The sequence below is a fragment of the Platalea leucorodia genome (genome assembly GCF_965183815.1).
Source record: "Platalea leucorodia genome assembly, chromosome: 3".
In the NCBI taxonomy this organism is placed as follows: domain Eukaryota; kingdom Metazoa; phylum Chordata; class Aves; order Pelecaniformes; family Threskiornithidae; genus Platalea; species Platalea leucorodia.
Genome location: NC_138825.1, coordinates 45,670,034 through 45,695,109, shown reverse-complemented (window position 1 = coordinate 45,695,109; position 25,076 = coordinate 45,670,034). Strand labels below are relative to the sequence as shown.

The window sequence follows — 25,076 nt, the reverse complement described above, 5'->3', positions numbered from 1 at the left end:
ATGGCTCTGCCGGGCGCCGGGGCGGCGGCCGCCGGCGGGGGCCCGTGCCCACTGTGGACGGCGCTGTACGACTATGAGGCGAGCGGCGAGGACGAGCTGAGCCTGCGGCGGGGGGACGTGGTGGAGGTGCTGTCGCAGGACGCGGCCGTGTCCGGCGACGACGGCTGGTGGGCGGGGAAGATCCGCCACCGCCTCGGCATCTTCCCCGCCAACTACGTGACCCGCCAGCCCCGCGGCGGGGCGGCGGCGGCGGCGGGGGCCGGCGGCGGCGGGCGGGGGGACCCCGCGGGGAGCCTGACGGAGATCGACTTCCAGCACCTGGAGCTGCAGGAGATCATCGGCGTGGGGGGCTTCGGGAAGGTGTACCGGGCCACCTGGCGCGGCCGCGAGGTGGCCGTGAAGGCGGCGCGGCAGGACCCCGACGAGGACATCACGGCCACGGCGGAGAGCGTGCGGCAGGAGGCCAAGCTCTTCTCCATGCTGAGGCACCCCAACATCATCGCCCTGCACGGGGTCTGCCTGCGGGAGCCCAACCTCTGCCTCGTCATGGAGTTCGCCCGCGGCGGCTCCCTCAACCGGGCCCTGGCCGCCGCCGCCGCCCCCGGGGCCGGGGCCGCCCGCGGGGGCCGCCGCATCCCCCCGCACATCCTGGTGAACTGGGCGGTGCAGATCGCCCGCGGCATGCTCTACCTGCACGACGAGGCCATCGTCCCCATCCTGCACCGGGACCTCAAGTCGAGCAACAGTGAGTCCCGACCGGGGCGGGGGGGTGAGGGGTGAGGAGGGGCCTCCGGGCCGCCGCGGCGGGGCGGCGGCGGGGGGGTCGGCGGCCCTCTGCCGCGGCTGGGCTGCGCCGCGGCGCCGGCCCCTCGCCTGAGGCCGCCCGGGAAGAGGGGGGAAACGCCTGAGGCTGCTAGGAAACGGGCGGCCGGGCCCGGCCCGGGAGCCCTGTTTTCACCGGGAGGTGGGTGTCGCAACTTGGGCGGCGTGGGCACCCGCTGCCAGCAGCCGGGGCTGGCGGCAGGTTGGCCGCCGGGGCTGGGGGCTGGGTACGGAGTCGTGAGCAGGTCGGGAGGAGAGGGTTTGCCTGCCGCGCACGCAGAGCAAAGTCCCGTCCTCTCGGACGGGAGCTCGCTTAAAAGCGAGGCGGGATAAAATCCTGTGCACGACCGCATCTGCAAATCCACGCGACTTCTTTTACTCCGATGCGTTGCGCAGCCCTCGCTTTTAAAAGTTTGAGTAAACCAAGCGCCTTGTCGAGGAAAGGTTTCATAAGGCTATCGCTTCTGTTTCACCGCCGAACAATCGTACGTGTTTCTATTTTCCGTTGCGTGCATTTAGCATTGCTAAAATTCACCCACTTAGCGAACATTGAGACAGAAAAGGCAGCAGCTGAAAAACAGTAGAAACTCTTGTGCAGCTGCCAGATTTGCTTTCAGCCGTTGGCACGGACAAAAGCACCTGAAAGAGTGAGGGAGTTGCTCAATTCATGCTTAATGGATCCTTGGTCCCTCTGTCGATACAGGAGCATCAAAGATTTTGGCAGTTGTGGTGTTGGAAGGCTGGCTTACTGGAATAGAGGTGTTTATAACTGGGTGTTGTGCTGTTATACTTGTCGGTTGAATTGGTGATCTGAAAGTGGAAATCTATGTGCTTCCATGAATGTCAGAAGCTCTCTCCCTTTCCTTTTTGTTCTGAATGGGCCAAATGTGCAGCAATATGTTACTCTTTTTTTTCCGATTAGGAGTCCTGAAGTAGTCCAGTAGAAGTAAAAAAAGCTTCATTCAAGTTTGAAGCACTTTGTTTAAAAGGCCTTTGCAGCGTGTCTTGGAGGTCATCATGCATGGGTTGTTAAGACAAGGCTCAGTCATGGGACTGCTCCTGAGAATACTTTCACTATTTGTTTGATAAAGAAAGGACCTAGCTCAGCCACATTTGTGGTTCTGCTTGTAGCACAAGATGACAAACTCTTGCAATGTACCTTTAGGGTTATGCCCAACACCTTCATTTCTAGCAAGTTGTCTGTACAGAGCTTGTGCCCTCCTTGTTTGCTGCTCTGTTCAGAGTGAGCTGCTGTACCTGGAGTACTTAGTGGCTCTCCTTAGACAAAGTGGCTTGCTGCCTGCTAGCCTCTGAAGGTGACAGTGTCAAAGTCCGTACCTGAAATGAATTCATAACCCTGTGGTTTAGCGTACCACCTACAGCTGAGCTGGTGACTGCAGTGAACTGATTGCTGTTACCATCTCTGTGTATGTGGATAATGGCAGAGCATTTTAAAAATACGCTTTTGATTAGAACCTCAGCATATGTGCCTATTCACTGCTTTCATTACTAACCCATGTTGCATGTGCACTTAACTTTAGCTACTTAGTTTTCTCACCATATTTCTTAGTCTTAGTGAAGCTTGAAGACAGTATTGAATATGCTAAATAGAATTATGTCTCTTGATCATCCAACTAAATAATAATGTTGGAGGACCATGGTGCGCTAGTGGTACAATATGCTATAGTAGTTAAGTTCAACAACATGAATTTAAAATGACTGCAAATCATGACGGTATCCCATCTTCTGTTAACTCATCTGTTCATCAAAGATTTCACTTCATGCTTTTACTATGGTCTTTTCCAGTCTTACACAGTGGGAGTGGAAAGCTGCCAGGTTGACTGATCGATAGTAACAGTTCAGCAGCGGCTATCGTTGCAGACAGGGATCTGGCAGCACCCATTCCTCAACTGGTCATTGCTGCTTTCCGTGGACTGCTAGTGGTGGTGGTTCAGTGCTCTCCATTCAGCAGCTCTAGGTAGTGTACCGATGTATCAGTTTTGTGCTAGCTTCGTTATTAAGAAGGAATTTTTCTTCCTTGGACAACCAATTGGAAAAATGACTGCCCTTAACATGGCATGGTAAGGAATGCTCCCCAAACTATTTCCCTACCAAATAGGGAGGAACTAATTTTTCCAGCCAGGGGAAGGGAGCTCCTTCCACCAGTATATGTGATCCAGAAAGGATATATGTCTGGGCTTGTGGTTGGCAGGTGAAAGGCAAAGCAAGAATCTCAAAGGCAAGTGTGTTATTTCTCTCCAAGCAGTTCTATGGAGTTGGGATCTATAGGGCAGCATATCTAGTGTGGTTTTGCTGATGCCAAATTTACATGACTGGAGAGAAGGTGCCACAGAGAGAAGAGCCATGAGACCAGCACGGTTTTATTAGCAGCAATGACCATCTAGGTTTGTATGCACAAGTTTCCTTGGGCTCCTTTCAGGAGGTGGAAAAAGGTTTCTGTTTCTGCCAAAGCAAGAAAAGGGAAATAAATAGGTATGCAAATGTTGTCTATATTGGGAAGAAAAACTAACAAACTTGGTTGTGAGGGCTTGACAAAGAAGGAAGGGGTAACTCTTGAGTTTTGTTGGTAGCAGAGTTTCTTCAATTCTGGAGTCCAGGTAAAATAAACTTGATATTTAAAGGTTATTCAGAAGTAGACAAAACAAAGGTGTAAAGAAGGTTCTTAGCTTTAGATATGTGTGATAAAATGAAACATAGTAACCATGGCCTCTAATGTTGGTTTGCAAATTTTGGGTCCTTTGTAAAACCTTGTGCAGGTGACACAGTGAGAAGTTTCTCTGAAAGAAGAAGGTCTATTCGTGGTCTATTTCGAGAATATCTTTCTCATAAGCAGTTCTTACGTTCTTAGACTTTATAGATTAAAGAGATAATCTAAAATTAAGGGTTAAGAGGTGGACTTCATCTATCTAAAATCTGAAGAAAAAATTTGAAAGAAAATTTGACATTTTTCAAACCTTCATGGATAGTCAAGAAATTCTGAATTAAATGATACTTTGACTGAAAAGCAGATATCTTAAAAATTGTGAAAATACTTGAACATTCTTAACTGTGTCTTCAGGGTACAAACTTGGTCTTGATTAAGCATGCCAGCTGATTATGAAAAAGTTAAGTTTTACTGAAAATAAAAACCACAAGTTCGTCTGCAAGACTGGACACTAATAGTGACGTGTCTTTTCAGCACATCTCAGCTGTTCTGCTGACTCCTTGAAAGGGCAACTTTTCTCTCTAGGGGAATCAAATTGCTTTCTTCTGGGCAAAGACACCCTGTTAGTTATGAGACCTGTGGTTGTTTGGGGGCTTGGTGCAGCCTTTCCTGATTCTTTTTTAGTCTTCTGAAGAAAGCTAGTAACATGCTCAGATAGAGTGTGCAACGTTTTTACTTTCTGAAGTCTGGTGTAGAGAAAGCAGAGGTTTGTGTTTCTGGGATTGATTTCAGACTGTGCAGTACTTCTGCCTTAAAAAAAGGCACTTTATCTCTAGTGCAGCAGCTTTGTGTACTTGTAGGAAATGTCACAAAAAGTTCAGAATATCTTGCTTACGGCATAGACCCATCCATGAACACAAAGTAAAGCATAAAGTTGATTCTGTGCAGATTACGTGTACTAATACAATACTGATAAAGCACTCTGTACTCATTTGTAGCAGATGGATATGCAAGTAAGGTTCAGTTTGCTATGGCTTTCACCAGCTCCTCTGACATCCTAGGATCCTTTGCCGCCCTCAGCTCTCTGAAGTGTATTGAATTTATATAACTTTTTGAAATTGTCAAAGACAGCTTGAGTTTCAAAGATTGTTGAATAAGGCCATGGATGTGACAATGCTAATGAGAGCAATACTGGAAATCTGAAGAAATCAAACATACAAGAGAACAGTGAAAGTGCAATTGGACAATGTACTTTAATGTGACGTTCTTCAAACTAGTCTCATGAAAAACAGTCAGAAAATAGAAATAATTTGGTTTTAAAACCTCAAAAGGAAGTGTGATGTGGTTTGACAGAACTGTTGAATCAGTTGCTTTTGATGAGGAAGGTGTCCTGGAGTCTGAGAAAAACAAGAACAAATTATCTCTGGTTCTTTGCTCTTACAGGTTATTTGCAGCAGAATTGCTCAAGTTATGCTGTTAAACACCTTTACAATAAGATGGATAGGTTTTCAAGAACTTATAAAAACTCTACTTTCACTCTTAACTTCTCCACCTAGCAACTTTAGGCTAGCTGTTCAGGCAGAGGAAGAGAAAGAAACCAGAGTTAAGCCTATCTGCCATCTTCTGAACTGATTTTATTTATTCTGAAATCACTGGGGTGCATAATTTGTCTCTTGGCTCTGTTTTGAAGAGGGAAGACTTGTTCACATCACAAGTAGAGCTGTAAGGGTTGCTTAGATGTTACTAAAGGCTTGAAAAGTCAGTATCTTCTAATGTACAGTTACCAAGAAAATAAAAAAGAAATTATATGACAATTGTCTTTTGTAGTTTTGAGGGAGAAGAGAGAGCTTTTCAGCAGATTTGAACTTCAACCTAACTTTCTTTGTCTGGAAATCAAGTTCCAAGATCTCCTTGAATGGCAGTGAAAGTTAAGAGTCGTTTCTGTCAATAGCAATGTGCCACTTACTGCTCAGCTGTTACCTTGTAACAAAACTAAAAAATCTGATTTTTCTACGGGTATGTTGTATTCAGCATGTCCCTCTCCTCCTCCTCCTGGCGCTCTCAATTCGTGGAACTTCTGCTCTCCTGTTCCCTTCCCCATCCCCAGTGTCCCCGCTGGGCTAAGCCTGGCTGTCCCAGGCTGCCCACCTCCAGTACTGGGTGACTCCTGCCACCTCCTATAGCAGGCTGCGTATAATTGCTGTGAAACCACTTGTATTGCCTGGCTAGCTGCTAAGTTCCTACTGGCCGGCCTCTCGGAGGTCTGGCGAGGAACGAACATGTTTTTTTCTGGCAGAACTAACTGCAGTTCCTCTTCCGTAAGGCAGCTGACTTTCATGAAACCCGTAGGAACCGTATCTCTGAGAACATGGTATCGCTTTGACTAACGTCAGACAGATAAAATAGTGGGGCTACAAGTTATTTAGCCATTTAAAATTCTTATGCTGTAGTTTTCCATGGTGTGTTCATATAGGAAGTCATGGCACTTAAATGCTTTGCACTATTCTTAATTACTTAAATTGCATGAAGCTAGAAACTGTTCCAGGTGCACCAGCTTCCTATCCCATCTCTATGAGTGGCAGTAGCCCTGCCTTGTGCTTTGCTGTAAAGATAATGCTGCTGCATTACAACATAAGAACCGGTCATACATCCTGAAGCATCTGGAAATGTATAGCAGGAAGGAGCTGTAGTTTTAATAACCTTGTCCACTTAGTATTCTTAAAAACAAAACCAAAAAACCCCACCAATAATCAAAATCAAACCACCCTAATGCAAACTGTGATAGGACTGCAGAATTTCATCAATGTTCTATTAAAAGTTAGAATGCCATTGAATTCTAGTAAGGTTTTCTTTTGCATATAGTTATGTCACTTGAAAATGTTCTACTTTGTTTCATAAAACATTCCTCCCAGTAATTTGTTTCACTGTTTGATGTGTGCTCAGACTATGTAGATAGGGATTTTATTTTTTTAGAGACCCTGAAGGCTGGTTGGATTCTGTGGGAGCAGCAAATGCTCTAGCAGCCTTGAGCTATAGTGTAGCTTTTTCCAGTTCATCAAAGGAAACGTTTTGTGTTATGCACATTTTAATTCACTTCATATATTCACTTGGTGGATAAATATGTTGTATATTTTGTGTTCAGAAAGGGATGCTGGAATTCAAGAAAGAACTATTTTGAGCAACTGATTGCTATGATTGTCTCAATCTGCAGTAGAAATAACTAGCGCTAAAATGTTGTAGAGGCTAATTTCCAGTCGAAGGACGTATTTCAGCATTTAAAATCAATATTCAGGAGCTTAATGATTTTAATACAATATCTGTCAACTGAAATTTTGTGAACTACTACTCTGTAGCACAATATTCGTTTGTACAGTTTGTAAGCTTCCAGAGGAGGAGTAACACCCAGCAGTTATTTTATTTGTAGATGAAGACTTAACTGCAATAGCCATTTATTTGACCTCGATCTACTGTCTTCTAAATTTGCTACTGTTTGATGTTTTTCTGTATCTCAAGTCTGGACATTAATAGGGGAAAAATGCTCATTAATTTAGAACAAATTCCCTCAAAGCTAACAAGGCTCAAGTATATTTACATACAGTCCTTAAAGCTGAAAACAAGATTCTAGGCTGAAACACTAGCTAAATGTAATATAATTAATTTTAAAACCCATGAACTTTTAATACCCCTATTCATAACTCATTTTTAATACAGACTTTCATTTCAATGTTTCCCCAACTGTGTCCATCTGACAAGTGTAGAGTTGTTCCTTATTTGGTGTTGAGACTCTTTGCATCTTTAACAGGTAGGATTATTAATTCAAGAACAATGTTACTTTGATCTTTTTCTGGCTCTTACTTGGTTCTTCATGTCTTTCTCCTCTCCCTGTCTTTGTTCTCTCTCTCATTCTAAGACACCAAGTGATCTGGCTTACAGGTGTTGGAAGTTTGTTTTTTTCTTTTTTCCTGCTCCATGTTGGACTCTTTGTAGCAGGTTTCTGCAAGAGGCTTGTTTGCACTAAGGCTTCTGGTGACCTTTTCATGTCCAACATGGGGAGTCACGTTCTAGTCTGTATGTCGCTTTTGCTGACTGTCTTTTCTGAAAAAGAGTTCTGTTTTGGGGTAGCATTATAAATTGATGTGTAGGACTTTGGATTAGAGTGTGTGTAGTATTTTTATATTAAAGAAGACTTCAAGCATTACTTGGCTTGATTTTTTTTTTTTTTTTTTTTTTTTTAAAGCTGGTGCCCTAAGGATATGGTCACATACCTACCTGCCTCTGAAAATTGCAGTGAGCGAGCAACCTATTTCCACAGAAGGCAATGGAAAAACAGGCAGCTAAACACCTTCCATTAGCTGTTAAAATACTTGTACAATTTTGTTCATTCTCCTAAACAGTGAGAAATAAGTTTAACTGCTGACCATAACCCTTGTGAAATGAGGTATAAATAAATAAACAGAATGCAAAATGGGGTTGGGATTTGGGCATCGAAAGCATTAGCCTAGCGTTAGAAAAGTTTGAGGTAGAACTGAGTTTCAGTTACAGATTATTATTTTCCCCCTATTGGGACTGCAAGCACAGTGCATGCCTTTGGACCCTCTTACAAAATATTAAAAGTTCCATTAAAAAGTTGTGTTCTGCAACCTCAAAAGAATAGAGAAGTAACACATCATTGAACTGTATTTGGATGTTGAATGCTGTTTTGTGGTTTCTTTGACCTTAGGAGAGAATGGCTTTTTGTTTGCAGCCTGTAAGTTTTCTTATCACTAAGTATAAATTTTCGTCTAAACATGCTTCAGTGTTTCAAGTTCTGAAACATGATGGCCTTGTCCAATGAAAATTTGCAAGGAGTGTTTGCAGCATGGGTGATTTCTGTCCTTGATTTTTTATTTTGGATGATCTCTTAAAATTTAAAGCATTGAAATTCATCCCAATGACCTTCAGTAATAATGCTTCTAAAAACTGCAGTGATTTTTTTTATTTTTGAGCTTTGGGTATGTTTTGGTTTGGTTGGGTTTTTTGTTTGTTTGGTTTTTGTTAGAGGCAAAATTATGGCATTGTTGTCAACAAACATATAGGTAATATATACAGATAAAAATAGATAAAATATATTAAATACCAAATGACTTGGTTGTCTATGGTAGCAGTTACCAAAATAATAACTGGTGTCAAAAATTTACATTACTGGATTGACAGCTTAAAACTATTTTCACCATTTTTACTTTGTTTGACCATGTCACTGAGAGCTTACCTCAGATCAGTAACTGAAAGTAAGTGAATGTTTAAATTTTGACACACTTACTGCATCTTAAAGTCATGGGTTATATATGGTAAGATGGAAAAGTTACATATCTGTATAATGTCACCACAGAAGGATTCTTCTTTCTTGGAGCTTCTTGCCAAGTTTAACCGTTTTTTGTGGGGAGGTCATAGCTCCAGTTAAATCAGTCCTAGACATGCCAGTGTTGGCTATATAATCATGCTTTGTTCTCTTCATAGTGACTAAAATCTGTGTTTTGGCAGGTGTGCTATTAACTTGGAGGTGATAAGCTGTCCCTCCCTCTCAAAAACGCAGCAGTAACTGCTTCATTGCTGTGGTTCATTTGGGACAAATTAACCCTTGGAACTGGTTCTATTTTGGTTTGAAATATTTAGGCAGTTTTGTGATTTTCTTTTCCATTAGAATTAGATGCCACTGTTCTTCCTGAAACTAATTGTGTTTATTTCCTCATGTGTTATGTAAAAAGGAAAAAATTGTACTTTTTAACTCATTACTGAATGTTATGCTAATTATTGAGTCAAAAGAGCAAGTTTTCCCTTCCATTTTCTCCTCCCAAGAGAAGGAGAGCGCTGCCAAGTTTGCAGAGTTCTCATTTCAAAATAAGTGTTTTGCCTTTGCTATTAAAGAAGAGTTCTTGGAAATGCACAGTCCTGAGGGGCTTCAGCTACTGAAGAAACTGCAAGGATGGAACGCAGGAATACTTCTACCCCACAGAACATATTAAAAAGCTTGATTTTTTTTTCCCCCATGTTTTGTATTTTAAAAAAAAAAAATGGTCTCAAAAATTCAGTTGTGTTTGGTTTTTTGTGGTTTTTGTGTTGGGTTTTTTTTTTTTCCTGTTTTGTTTTGGAACAGGTTGTTTGGCAAAAAATGTTTTAAAGCAATAAGACTCTCTCAAATATTCTGTATAAAAGAAACTGACAGCCTAAGTCAGAATTCTTTATGGAGTGTAACATATTAAAATTCCTCATAGAAATTATATTAAAGGAGTTTGATGTTAACTGATGAGGTTCTAAGGGAACTCGGTGTCTGAAGATGACTAAGCATCTACAACCAGAGTTTGTTTGGATTCATAGCAGTAGGCATCTTCAAAAGGAGGGAGAAAACTTTTTTGTTTTCCATTTATTCAACTGGTTCTTTTCAATAGTAAATTTCATCAAAGATGATTTTATAATGGAAAAAAGTAGCAAAGCTGCATTCTATCTTTACCTCTCTGACTAAAACTAGATGTAAAAGGATGAGATCTATTAATTCTGAAAGGTTGCTTGACTTCTCACTTACTACAGCGGGTGATGTGTGGCTTCATTTAGCAGCTAGCTGCACGAGGAGGCTTCCCCACCCGTCTCCAGGCACAGGTTCTTCCCCTCCCACATGTCAGCAGAAGCTCCTTGTCTTTGCCTGCACGGTCAGTAGGTTTGCGTTAAATCAGCTGAGGGATCCAGCAGAAAGCTACTCCAAGCTGTTTGATTTGCAGGCTTAATTTTCTGCTGGGCTATCTGGCTGGTTTTGTCTCCCAAGACTACCCAGTTGCTAGACTCAGTGTGGGAGGAAAAAGAGCTGTGAGGATGAGGGACTGTAACTGGAGAGGAGATTAAGGTAAGTATTTTAGTGACAGCAAGCTCTTATGGTCTTGGTTGTGACATCAGCTTACACCCTTATACTTCAGTTTGGTTAGTAAGTCACCTTTAAAGGCAGAATGTGTTTTTAATTTTTTATGTATGTATCTACTTATATTAAACTTTTCTAAACTTTCCTTAATTTTGAAGTGATATTTTTGTGCATTAAATATTCTAATTTCGATACATCAAATGCAACCTGATATACATCACAAAAAATAAAGCAACAAGGAAGTATGTAATTGCCGAATGTACTGTGTTACGATCAGGAAAAGTATGCCAACTATGTAAATGCTTGCGTGTATTCAGAAGCCGTGTATTCTCCTGATTAGCTTGACATATCATATTGCATCAAGTCATGTTCTATTTACTTCAAAAAAACCCCCAACTATATAAATCCAAAACAAATTTGAATGAAATATTCTTGTTTTCTAAATTAAATCTTGCAAAAGTGATTTGACTAATGATAGATAAGTTAACTTGTTAGTTCTGAAGGAAGGTAACCTCTGTCAGCTCTTGCCCCTGGATGCCATTTTTGAGATTAGAAACCTCAACTGCATTGCCCTGGTGAATTCTCTATGTTCCATGGCATATATTGATTTACTTTGTTTTGAAGGGAATGGCTAGGTCTTGAATTTGGGGTAAGGGAGGTGATTAATATGTTTTCTGAAAGTTTCTGTTGGAGGAAATTATACCTGATGCATTATATATTGGCTAAGACTCCTTTTGCAGTTTGAATACAATAGCTTTAGTTTGCCTTGCGTTTTGTTTTTTTAGGAATAGGAAGAAGTTCTTAAAAAAAAAAAAATTACTATTTCATAATAAAGGTGGTGTTCTTTAACAACGGATACACAGCCACTTTGTTCTGTAGAGTTTGAAACTAGAAGAATACCTTAGTCAGGAATGACTGCTTTACCATCTAACTATTATTACTAGTTGTTCTTAGCATATCTTTCTAATCTACCTGCATTTTGGTCACTGTTTTTATTGCATAGCTGCCTTTTACAAACTAATAGCAAGCAAAGAAGAAAGAGCTTAAAAGAAAGTAATTGCTGTTTCAAATAAGTGTGGAAGTTCCTGGTAGGTGCCGCATAACTTGAGTGTTTTGAGTTTTAAAGCTAAGTTTCAGTGTTGACTGATTGCCATGTAATCGTAAAATTATGGAGGAATTGCTGCAATGAGGTAACTTTTCTCAAATGTAGTATTTTCAGAATTTACTGTTTAAATGATGTTTATTTGAATGTCTAATTATAAACACTTGTTACTTCTAGTAGTTCCTCTTATGGCACAATAGAAATTTCTGTTTTGCGTTACAGAACTATCTGAACAGCAAGTGAAGCACAAATGGCAGGCAATAAAGTAACTTGCAGCATCTGCATCCTGTGCCAATAACTTGTTAAAACTGCTTCTTTCTCTCAAGTTTCCATTTGCCCAAAGTTGCTTTAGTAATGGTTATTAAAGAAATGAAGGGGAAGCAAACAGTGGTGATGCAAGGCGTGTTGAAGCTGTTGAAATCTCTCATCCCTCCTTCTCGCTCTTCATTTTCTCCAGATAGCCAGGTGACTCTCTATCATTCTCATGCTTTGGTAGTTTTCTTGTGCCACATGTCCTGGTTTGGGATGTGTTTTTCTTATGGGGTTGGTGTGTATTTGTCAATTAGTGTTGTCAAGGACTTTGTGTCAAGTCTTGTCTTGTTTTGGCTTTCCAATTGGGAACACCTTGTTCAGGGTTGGTTATATATATATATATGTTGGCTCCTGTGAGGTAGGACTCTCTCTTTTTTTTACTTTTTTTTTTAGTTTATACATTTAAGAACAAACTGTTGTTGAGTTGTTTTCAATTTACTGTGAAAATTAAGAAATGGTTATATGTCTGCTGTAAAGGGACATAAATGATAGAGGAATACGGTATCCCTAAAATAAAAGGTAGAGAAATGCCTCCTGCATATGTAATCAGTGTTTAAAGGATGAAATTCACTTCCTGATGATGAGCTCTAAACTTAAGCTAGCGAGATAATTGCAATTCTACAGATACTGGCTACAGAGATGAGGATAACGGCTGTTATCCTGAGAACCCATAGGAGAAAAGCAAGGTATTTAAGAAGCAGTGCTATATAGGCAAACGTATCATTTTTTGTATGTATTGAAGATGTCCTGATCAGTTAATGTTTTCACTGTGGTAGTTAATTTGTGATTTAAATGCTTAATGTTTTCACTGTGATAGTTAATTTGCAGTTTAAAAACTGGGCATGGCTTCTATAACCAGTGTTGAAATTTTAATTTCTAATTACAATCGGAACCAAGCAGCAGCTCCACATAATGGTGGTAGGCCTCTTATTGGCAAGGTGTTGTGTTTCGTTAACTGAATATGCAGTGTTTAATAAGGTGGTTTGTTTTTTTTTTTTTTTTTCCTGCTGATTAGTTCCTAGGTGAAGATACAAGGTTGCCCTGCTGGTTTTGTTGCATGTTGATTTAGTGAATTAACAGGAACCAGATTCACTTGCAAACAGTTGGAGGGGGAACTGACTGGGTGCGGGGGGAATGGACAACAGTAGCAGCATTGTCTGGACAATCTCTATTTGCAAGTAGAGGTATACAGTGTAACATCTTTCTTTTGTTTCTGCTATTCTCTAAGAATGACTTTATCAGTGGTGGTAAATGTAGTGGACGTGTAGGCAGTCTTGCCTGTAATCATACTAACTTAAATTGCTATGCTATTAAATAGCTTATATTTGCAAAAGCCATGATAGTGAGCTATTTAGCAAACTGTAGATAAGGTAGCAAGAAGCAGTCGGTGGAAAATAACTAACTTGAGAAAATAACGTTGCTTAACATTTCATTTTTAGTAGTGACAAAATACAGAATATAAAGAGGGTATAGTAGAAGGTATAAAGAGAGCGTAAAGGGGATAGAAGGGATAGAAAGGACTTGAATATTTGAGGATTTTTATTTTTTTTTAAGCTTAAGCATTAAAAGATAGTTTGAATTCAGTACGTCTAAACTATTAAAAAGGTGTTCAATCCTTTGACTTGGCTTCTCTCAGAATACCTTGTTTAAAAGGCTAGTAACTGAAAATGGTCGCCTGAAAGTGCTGGAATGCATTATGAAATAAAACTGATTTTAACTGCATAAAGCCTTTGGACTTCAAGAAACCTGTTGAATGAAATATTGTATTAAATGAGGACTTTGAGATAGATAAAGTTGGAGAAATATAATCTATATGTATTTAGTAACAAAAAGAAAACTAAGACTGTAGGAAATAAGCCTGCATTATAAGAGTAGCATTGAAGAGCTTAGTGCTAGTTGGAGGTTTCCTGGGTATGCTGCCAACTAAAAGGTCTGTCCAGGCTTCCCTCAGGCTTGCTGTAACTACTGTTTCTTAAGTTACCTAAATTTTAAGAAATAAAAAGGGGGGAAGCTGAGGCAAGAATGTGAGCCTTTTATATAAAATTATGCTTTAAACTTTACAAAATTTAAAAATGCTTGCAATTTAAACAAACACTTTCAGTTCCTCTCTTAACTTTCAGCTTAGTCCTGAAAGCAGTGGGGGTGTAGTTCTGGACCTGTCTGAATTCGGTAGAGCAGGCATGCACCCCAGGAATCTGATTTGTCTAAATGAGCTCTTTTCTATTATTTCTTGAGCAGTTACAGCCTATCTGTCCGTATCCTCCCTCTCACTTCATTTTTTTTTTTTTTTTTTTTTCCGCCCCAATAAAATTTCAACCCAACTCACAAGAAAAGAGAATGGAGGAGAGAAGGCAGCTCTTATCCAAATCTGGCCAGAGCTGGTCTGCCACTTAATGCATTTCTAACCTGAGCTGCTGCAGTTGATCCCTTACCTTTTGCTCTCAGTAGCTCAAAGCAAGTGTTACTGCCAGAGAGGAGAGTTTGGAGATGGAGTAGTGGAAAGGGAATGGCACAGGAAAGGAGGGGGGACTGGGAGCATTTGGGTGGGATTTTACTGGGACTTCTGCCTCCTTTTGAAGCCTAAATTCTCTGCCTTTCCTGACTAAGCATGGCTTGTATGGGAACAGTAGTGGTTCAGCAGAGATGCTGCTGGTTCTGTTTTAATTAGAGGAACACGGACTTGGGAAGTACTGTTGGGCTCAGCAGGTCCAGTTCCCTTGTGGTCTTGGGCAACTGTGTGATAGATTTTAGTTTTTAAAAGTGTGCAGAACATCTTATCTGCATACTGTTACACCGTAAAATACTTGCAGTGTGCTGTAAGATTAGTAGAAAAAGACTCCAGCTGTAACTATGATAATGCAGAAAGAAAGCAGGAAAGATAATGGCATTGCTATTTCAGGAACCATTAGGTTTAACAGGAGCGTTTGTTGGATCTTGTGACTTTTTTGAGGAGTAAACTGTGCTTTACACTGCAGAGGAGAGCCAAAAGGGGGGTGGGAGAAAAGAAGCAATGTCTTGAAATCTGGTATAACTCTGTCCCCACCCTGGCAGCTCCAGATCTAGAAGAGCGTTTAATCGCGAGTATGCCAGTAAGGTGGATCAGCCAGGGCACCTAGGAAAATATTTTATCAATAAGAGCGACTGTGCTGTAGGTCTGCATCCTGTTTCCAGATATGGCTAATTTCTGTTCTCATAACTGTTCTCAACATTTGTTTAGCCTAGCAAAAAGGACAAGCTTTTCTGATTTATCTAAATAAAAGACATTACAGGTTCATAACTATTCTATTTTCTGCATCTGCTCCAGTTTAAGTTCCTGTTGTTCAACACACATGTGCAGTTCTAGTCATCCAGTATTTCATATGAGGTTTTATGCTTTGTACAATTCTATTGACACTTCCCCGTTTATACTAAAAAAAGCCTTTTTAGTGCCTTTTAGAATTGCATGAGCTAGTTGCGCAACTATGCGTAGCTGCTGTTTTGGTCTTCCTTCTGTTAGCCAGAATAGCCAGCCTTTTTCCTTTGCCTCTGCGTTATAGCTGTAAGTTTTATGATTGATCCCTTCCAACTTTGCTTATTTTCTAGTATGATGATCTCGTGGTCTTCAGAATGGGCAGTATCTTCTGACTTTGCTGTCACTTCTTGAAACACACCTTGTATTTTTTACTCTGATTGCAAATCGGCACGTGAAGCAATCATGCTTCCTAATGATGATTCCTCTTTATCCTGATAATTTGTCTCTTAAGATTTTCCTTCATACAACTGCTATACAGAATTATTTGATTAATCCTTATTCTGTCTGCATAATTAAACTTCCTAAAAGGTACTCATATCTGCTCAAGTCTGCTACCTTATCCCTTTCTAAGAAACCATCTGTCGGGACAAAATAGGATTACTGTCACATGAGCTGTTTGTAATGTAATTCTGCTATAAGTTTGCTGCTTTTTCTATGCCTTGATGCCCCTAATTACGGTCCTTAATTAGTTTTCTTCAAAATCCGTTCTAAGACGACATTTAAGTTAAATTTATGTCTGTAGTTGAGTGAATACAATACGGTTGTTTTGAATATAGATAATGTTTATTTTAATTCTGTCATAGTGCCATAACTTTACAGATTCATAAAAATGTTTGATGGTAGATTTACACTTTTTGCAACGTTAGTCCTGCTCTCAGTGGGGGGAGTTTGACATCCTAAGGTCTGTTCCAACCTAAATTATTTCGTAATTCTATGAGCTACTTCCTTCAGTGTGAGCTATGATGAGTAATACTTGGATTTCCATGTTCTTTTTAGTGCTAGACAACCTGAGAGTGTAAGGTTTTTTCATCTGTATGGTTAAACAGCAGTATTTTTGTTAGGGATGCTGTTAGAGTCCTCATGTACACTTGCTGCACTGTCAAAAGTGTCTTTAATTTTTAAGACGTCCAAAATCATATTCACCAATTTCAATACCACTTTACCACACAGCATTTGTATTTTTTCATTTTTGTCTCTGATTTAAGGATTTTTTGGCTTTTATCTTCAACCTATTGATTTATATTTCCTGGAATTATTGAAAATAACATGCAATAATAACTCTTTTATAATAATGCAACAATGCAATAATATCTCCCCAGCTGTAAATGGTTCTGGGCATGTGCTGTCTCTTATATTCAAAGCGTACCTGGTATATGGCACCCTAACCTCTGCTGCTATGATGTTAATAAATTTACTTTCCCCTTGATCTCATTGCAGAAAGGTCACAAAGAGTGTTGAAAATGGTGTAACCAGTAGGAAACATATGCAACCTTAAAATATTTAGTCAAATGTTTATTTGTGGCTTTAGTACATGCAATGTTTGAATAATAGTGCACGATGAAGTTTTATGCTGGTTTGCACAAAATAGTCTTCTCACATCCAACTTAGTCTCCTTCTCTTAGATTTTGAATCATTCGGAAATAGTCACAGTCTCTGGTTTTGCTTGTGTCAAAATAAATGAGGTGGACGTAGGATTTTCCTGCACTTCTGCATTCCTAATCTAATTTAGGTTTTTTGGTAGGTTTGAATTTATTTTCAAGTGGGCTTTGTACTATTAAATATTTTAGGCTGTGTTTGTCAGAATGATAGCACTAATGTAAGTATGAACTTTACTCTTTGTGGAAAAGAAAAAGTATGAAAAATGTTAAAGTAAACCAGGTAGTGCTAAACTGGCTCTTACCCAGCATAATATTGCAGGTGTAGTGGAGTCTGAAAAGACAATTTAAAGGATTTGGAAAAGAAACAGGTGGGGGCTGAGTGAACAGGGTAAGCAAAAGATCGTAAAAGTGACTTCTCCCAGGTTAGCAGCCAGCAAGGGCCGGGAAGCTGTGGAGGCGGCAGAAGGATGCTGTAGTAAAGGTTGCTAGGCTACTGTGCGGGAAGCACTTACGGAGCACTACTCAGCTATGCCGAGCATTTTTACTGCCCAGCTGCTAAGTAATCTGTGTATAGTATGGCTGTTTTCCTGGCTACCGGCCGGAAAGGGAAGTTTGAACTGCTAAGAAACGTTGTCCTTCTGTAGAATGAAACTTGGCCACGTGCCAGTGGTTACCTTTTGCAAGACTGACTGTTTTTGGTTTCGGTCACATTGACTGACAAGGAATGTCAGGAATTCTGCTGAACATGTTTGAAATGGAATAGCAAACAATAGGTCTTTGATTCAAGTATAAAAGTATAAAAACTCTTGCATGAATTTAACTTGTTCTAGTGGTGCTGACTGGTGAGCTTTTGGTTTGTCTATACCATCTTGGCCTTCATTTCTTCTACCGTGTTAAGAAGCTTACTGAAAATGGAATGTAGGTTCTATTTTTTTATCTGTATTTGATGTCATTCTTTAAATATTTATAAGACTGTAATTAATCCGTACCAGTAAAAATTATTTCTTGCAATTGCAAATGCAAGGTTATCAGTTTTCCCTCTGTAAGGGAATGTAATTCTTCATCTGCTTTTTTATTAATGGGTTCCCTGTACTGTGTTTTGCTGTGCATATAGTTGGAAAATCAAACATGCGTTTGATTCTTCTTATTTGTAATTTAACCTTTGATCTTTTGTCCCAGGAAATCATTTTAACAGAAAGTTAAAGCTAACAGTTACTACCACAGACAGTGACACAGGAACTGAATATGGAATTAAAATTCTAGTGTGTTAATAATGATTCCTTTGCACCCGTTGTCTTTCTCCTTGTGAGCTCTAACGCAATAAGCCAGTTCTCTTTTCTTTTAGCGCTATTTTGTGAAGGTGTGTTGCGACTCTGCCAATACTGTTACGTTACGAATGAGTCAGACACTGAATACGCGCTGTAGGATGCAACAGCAAGAAAAGATAATTTACTCTTTAACATCCATGAAAGTGCAGTGGATATAATGTAACATGGATTTGATCCTAGTCCAGTGTCCTGTTGCCAGCTGGGGACTCCCCAGGCAAGCTGACCACCCTGGTGTATAGTCTCCCACCTTGTACTGATTTGTGGCCCAGGGATTTCTTGAACTTGAACCCACTTTTTTTATGTAAATGCTCTTTATGGAGTTGTCTTCTGTGAATTCGTGTAGGTGCTTTTTAAATCTATGTAAAATAATACTATTCGCATACTATGCCAAGAATTCCAGAGTTCACCTACCCGTGTGTTGTGTGAACGACTGCCACGTGTTTGATTCTTATCTGTTAATTTTGCTCAATGATGTCCGTTTCTTCTGTTGAGAAACCATGAACAATTGTTACCTATAGCTTTCTTCATTCCATGGGTGGTGTTATAGGTTCTGTTCTCAGCTGTTTCTTCTCCTGTGGAAAGATTCCTTGCCTACTAACCGTTCCTTGTAGCTGTGGATATGCTGTTTTGAGCACCCTGGTTGTGTCCTTCTCTGTGCGTCTTTCCGTTCTCTTATATACTTTTTGAGATGAGTAGGAGCCAGGATTGGGTGCAGTATTAAGGATGGATTTTATGCAGTGACATAATGCATCCTGCTTTGTTTTCTAAGTCTTTCATAAGAATTCTTAACTTTGTTTTTGTTTTACTACTACTGCTATTTTTGTTACTTCAGAATCTCATTCTGAAGTGAGTACCTTTTTCACAGCCTGTCATCACCTGTGGGATGTTAGGATTCCAGGCTTTCTTAAACTTATGTGCTTTACTTTACATCTCTTTACAGTGGATTTCTTGTGCTAGTTTAATATCTACTCACACAGTTCCATAAAGAACTCATGACACTGTAGGTATTTCTCACTTTTATAGCTTAGAATAGCTTAGAATTATCAAAAACCTTTTTCATGTTTATAAAAATTGCAATACTATTTTCACAACATTTAAAGTATACAATTATCTGTGCAGTGCAAGTTGTATGTGAAATTAATAACAGGACTGGGTATTTTGAATTGATGCCCATTGCATTAATTTACAAACTCAATCTTTTGCAGTTTTGTTGCTAGAGAAGATGGAACATGATGACATTTGTAATAAAACTCTGAAGATTACAGACTTTGGTCTGGCTAGAGAGTGGCACAGAACAACCAAAATGAGTGCAGCAGGGACGTATGCGTGGATGGCTCCAGAAGTTATCAAGTCCTCCATGTTTTCTAAAGGAAGTGATATTTGGAGGTAAGAAGTTTCTCTGCTGAAGACCATGTTCAGCAGAACCATGCTGAAGTTTTTGAATGAATTTTTATTTGGAGTTTTTTGGTGGTTTCCTAGATTATTGTCTCAGCATATGGCAAGTATAGCTGTTCTATGAAATATATTCATTTCTCTGCACCTGGTTCATTTGATCTACCTTCATGACTTACAAATTGGGGGAGGGAGAGGGAAAATAACAGAATAACTTTTTTTTTTTTTAAGAAAGCATGATCTCATTAAGAGAAGCCTTTAAAATATCTATTGGTTAAAATACGTAATTATTTTATCTGGAGTCTTAATATAAACAGCCATATGCTCTTGATACATTAACATATGATTGATCTTGTATTGGTGTATTTACTTTCTATCAGATGTCTGAAAAGTCTCGTCAGTAAATAAAATTAATAAAAATAAGATGCAAACTGTAACTTTGCCAAATGTTAACTTAAATGAGTGCTGTTTTTTGGGAATCTAGAATGTCATCATGTGTAAAAGAGAGCATCAGATCTAAGCTTTTATATCTATAGAGATTTTGCTTCCAGTAGCTGGAGTGAGGAGAATGTGTTCACCACAAAATTGTTTTAACTTGCTGTCTAATTTTAAAGGTGGGGAACTCCCTATGTTAAATTTGTGAATTTCTCGTTAAAGGCATTATTGTGGATCATATAAATAACAAGGCTCTTGCTACTGATGCTATTTTTGAGTGGTGTAGTGTGGGATACATGTAGTGTAGAAAGGTAATTTAAAGTTTAGTTTTCATTTAATTCTGTTTTGTGAGTGGGGAAAAGCAGTGATTGCACAATAAGCTCTAAAAGCTGCTGTGCCTCACCCTGAAAAGTCTACGTTTCCCTTCTTTTTTAAATGTTTTCTCTCTGAAGGATCCAAGGTAGCTATTTGGGGAAGGAGGGGAGGACTTTAATCTGTTTTCTCATGCCTTCTTATGCATGTTCTGTGTTGTATAATTCTTAAATAGGGTCCTATTTTGCTTTGATGCCTGATATTCTACAGCATGAAGTAATACTTTTGGTATTCTCAGGATGATTCTATATCTGCGCTACTGTTTTGTGACGCCCATTTGTCTTGTGTCTGGAACTGATTTTCAGCATTTTGTTTACATCAGTCTGAGTTGATGCCCAGTTGAGAAACATCTTTGGCTTCATTCTTTTTTTCCATTCTTTCTTCCTTTTTTCTTTAATTTTTTTTTCTTTTGTGGGGTGGAGGTTGGGTGTAGGCGTTTCCCTAATCAGCTGTATTCCATGCTTAATTACAGGTCCTGTCCAGTCTTGTTGCTGTGATTTTAGGTATCTGAGGGGGTATGCTTTGGTGCAATTATTTTATATTCTGCTGCAACATTAGTTTACATTTTTGGAACCTACAGTATTTCTCTTCTTCGCCTTCTCTCCTGCACGCCTCTCTTTTAAAAATGTAAGTATTTAGCTCAATGATGGACGTCTAACAGGAGAGGTTTTTAAGTAAAAGGCTGTGTTGTACAGTATAGTTTAGACCTTCTTGGCTTCTAAAGATTTTCTGCTTGCTGCACCTTGATCTATTCTGTTGCTTATCTTTACTCTTTCTTTAAAAGAAAAGCAAATAAAGAATACCCTGGTTATGGGAGTGTTTTTTGTTTTAAAAAGCATTCAGGTTACAATTTAAGTACGGGTCTCTCTAAGACAAGAACACGGTGTATGTCAGGAAAGTTCTAAACTTCAGTTACACATACTGAGTATTGAGTCTGCAAAAGAAGTCTGTGGACCTCTTGTTTTAAAAAAAAAAAAAAAAAAAAAAAAAAGTCAGTTGAGGCTGCTCAAGTATACTCACATTTGTAACTAGTCTTCCAGAATCAGCTAGTGCTTGGAAGTGGTGTGGGAGTATTTTCGTGCAGAGCCTTCCAGGCTGCCTGTTCTCAGGTGTCATCCTAGAGAGCAGAACTGGTACTTTCTAGGCTCTGCATGTGTATCCTTTTGCTTCCCAAACCAAAATTGTAACTACTGCTTTTATTATTCTTTGGCATATGCTTCCAAATTCCCAAACAAGAATTGCACTCTTTCAGCCCTACCCTTCCATCGATCATCACACATTTCTTAGTGGTAAGTCAGTCTTGGTTTTGTGTATGGAGCCTGAAAGTACAAATGTGCCCGCAGATTTCCAAGTGCTGGTGGTGTGCTTCAGCAGTGGTCTTTACAGTAACACGTACCTCCGTTGTAGGAGCTCTTGGCAAAGCTAGGAAGCACTTACTGTACAGCAGAACTGTCAGCTGCTTTTGCCTGGCACATTCCTATAATTTTGAAGTGATTCATGTAGCAATGCTTAGTAACTTCTGCTTTAAAGGTGGATTGTAGTGTAAAACAAACCTTGAGAACTTTAATTACCTTCATTTCGATCAGCTTTTAAAATACGTAAAACGACCAAGTTATTGCTGGAATGAGATATAGTAAGGCTTAAATCACATTTGACGGCAGGAGAATAATTTTTAATAATGAAAATACTTAAAAGGATATCTTTTTGAAAATGTCTTAGTTTTCGTGGTTTAAAAATGTATAATTCAAGCATATTATGCCTGTATTTTTGGCCTTTTGCTGAAGATGGAAAAGGAGATGGTATTCGCTCTTTTAAAAAAATCTTCTTAGAAGCTCTGACTGTATACATAGGACAACTGTGCGTGGGGTGGTGAAATCTAATGCCCAAAGTAGCTACTTCTGTAGTTAAGAGAATTAATAAGTAGTTGTTGTCCTAGATAATGATAGATTAGTACCTCCCAAAAACTCCAGCATGGCAGGACTAGAATGTCTTCAGGGTTCCTCCCCACAGTTTCCCCCCCCGACAGCGCTGGCTCTTGGTACTTGATATTAAGACTGCTTTTGTTAAGAGACACTTTCAGGCTATTACTTTGTCGGTCTGTTTAAAATTTTACAACCACCTTCTCGGGAATTCCTTGAATTTAGAACAGTACGCTTACTGAGAGAGCATGACATTATTTTTACATTTTCTCTAAGGACACAGATGAGATGTAGTTCAGCAGAATTCCTCCATCACGCATAAAATGTGTATGTACCACAGGCGGTGGTGTACTCATCATTGTCAGAAGTACCACTGATTTAAAACAAAATTCAAATTCATTATTTTGTCCTTCTCTGAGTATGCAAGCAAGTGCAGAGGTTAGACTGGAAAAAATCAGGAGGAAATTAAGAAGCCCAAGACTTTTTTTATTTTTTCTATTTTTTTAGGAATAGACCATATTGCTCAGCTTTTGACTAACTGTTAACACTGTAAATTCATTAGTTTTCTAAGATTTTATGATAGGCAAAACTTCTTAGATAAACAGAATGTAGATAAACAAAACACTGCTGATATTTGTGCTGATATCGTGTAGTTTGCTGTTTTATTATTTAAGTGATGTTGTAAGGTCTTGTATAATGCTGAATGACTTTTTCTCATTAAGGAGAGAGTGATAGAAAAACTTAACTAGTGTGTGGTGTTCTCCCTGTCACATCTGCTGTAGTTGAGGTGGTATTTCTAGTACGAAGGGGTACGTAGCCCTTACCTCCCCAGTGCCGTATGCATTTCTCCTCATGTGAGAGACTTCAATCCAGTCCTGCAAAACTCAGGGGTAGTTTCTTCGCATACCTGGAGAGAAAGGACAAGAACAATACTTTGTATTCTGTTTTTTTCCCATTGCCTGCTCACTTTACTATTCAAAAGCAGCAATAGGTTGTCCTTTGTATCCTTGTTCTACAGATAGTGGCTCCCTGGTAGGAAGAGAAGGGGGAAAAAACCAAACCAAAACAAACCCAGTCATAAAGTCCACTTTAGGCTTATGTTCTAAAAGGAGTAATTCCCGCTTCCACGAAAATGACTGTGAAAGCTATCCATTTCGATGGTGGTGGAATAGGAGCTCTAGAGCAACAGCAGCGAGCATGCTGTCCCAGCCCTTTGTAGGGGCTTGGATCATTTGAGCAAGCCATATAGACCCAAAGAAGGTAAAAGCAACACCCAGCTCTTCTTCTAGAGTGAAGAGCATAGCAGAAATTCTTATGATTAATGTTGCTGCAATAGGAATTCCTATGATTCTTGATTTCTGTACCTGACGCTGAGAAAAGATCTCTTCATGCCACCACCTTTCACTGGGGACAGTGTGGTTTGGTTTGGTTTTTTTCCTAGTATGGAGAAATTAGTTGTGTGTGTGTGTGTGTGTGTAATAATTTCTCAATCTTCTTGCATCTTCTGTGACAAGTGAAAAGTTAACAGGCCTTTATATAGCGCACGAGAGATTAGAAATGCAAGCTTCCAAACAAAGGTGGGGCTTTTCTGGTGTTTTTTATTACTATTATTTTTTTTAAAAATTAGCATGTACATCTGGGTAAATTGTTGTGAGATGTTTGGAAAGAGGAACGGCCTGAATGCTCTTCTGAGGTTTTCTTTTTTTTTTTTTTGTTTTGTTTTGGTTGGTTGGTTTTTGGTGGGGGGAAGGCTGCTTGTTTTCTTGTTGTTCAGGCTTCTGATTGTAAGTGAGATTTACATGCTACTAGCATTTCTAGAAAAGTGACTTCCGTCTACATTTTGAATAGGAGTGTGAGCCAGTCTGAGTCGCATCCACTGTGGTTAATCGCTATTAGTGGAAAGGTGCAAGATGGCTAAAGTAGAGCTGACTCTTAGACATTCACCTTTGACACGGGAAATCCTCGTGAATTTCAGTGCATGGTTGGACAGATACTTGTTTGTTCTTGAGTAAACAATGTGTCAGTATTCAGAAAATAACTGTTAAAAAAAAATTACCTTTTGTAGTTATGGAGTGTTGCTGTGGGAACTGCTTACAGGAGAAGTTCCTTACCGTGGCATTGACGGCCTTGCTGTGGCTTACGGAGTTGCTGTCAATAAGCTTACTTTGCCCATTCCATCCACCTGCCCTGAACCATTTGCAAAATTAATGAAAGGTATCTATGTTGTTTCTTCCTATGTATTTAAATAGTTACGTTTTGGGGGTATGTATCCTTCCTGTAATAGTTATGGGGTTGCAAAATACACACCTCATTTGATAATGTGCTGTGTACAAAGTATTTTGTTTTTCTTTGCACAGCACTCTGGTGTTACAGACAATTAAATGTGTTTCTGAGGAAGTCATACAGTATTACTGTGTACTGCATAAGTTCTTCAGTAGTGACAGAGTACATTTTTTGCTCTGGTTTTACTGATTTCCTTTTACACTCAAATTGCATTAATTTTCATAAACTAAAAGATATACTACAGATCAATACAAGATCAAGATTAAAATCCCAAGGGGAAGAACTGCAAATGCCACTTTTATCTCATTATTTCTTTCTGAGTGTCAAAAATGTTCTGGAAATACTTTTTAGAGAAATAAACATTACTTGCTAATGGCTATTTCCTTGTGTTTAATTAATGTCTTTACCTTTTATATGTATCGCTTCTGTGCAGTACTGCTAGTTTTGCTATTTCAGATCCTAAAGATAGAGATGAAAAAAAAATTGACTATTAATACAAAAATAGTCCTCTGAGTACAGGTAGGTAGATGTCACTTCTGTAAATGGAAAAGGAACTAGGGAAGCCTTGCAGATAAAGGGAACACATTAGAACTTGAAGTACAGTAGCAAGTAACTTGAAATTCATGTAGTTCTTCAAAAAGTTCTGTGTATTATTAAAAACTGATGGGAT

At 39.4% G+C, this 25,076-nt stretch overlaps 1 protein-coding gene across 1 annotated transcript in view; it reads left to right on the top strand.

The window, feature by feature from the left end:
* Nucleotides 1-25,076, top strand: part of MAP3K21 (mitogen-activated protein kinase kinase kinase 21) — a gene marked incomplete at both ends in the record, with an annotated part of 40,946 nt that continues 15,870 nt past the window's right edge. The window contains 3 exons of the mRNA XM_082305551.1: nucleotides 1-745; nucleotides 19,211-19,391; nucleotides 24,189-24,337. Of these exons, the coding sequence (XP_082161677.1) occupies nucleotides 1-745; nucleotides 19,211-19,391; nucleotides 24,189-24,337 (1,075 nt within the window). The remainder of the gene's footprint in view (nucleotides 746-19,210; nucleotides 19,392-24,188; nucleotides 24,338-25,076) is intronic.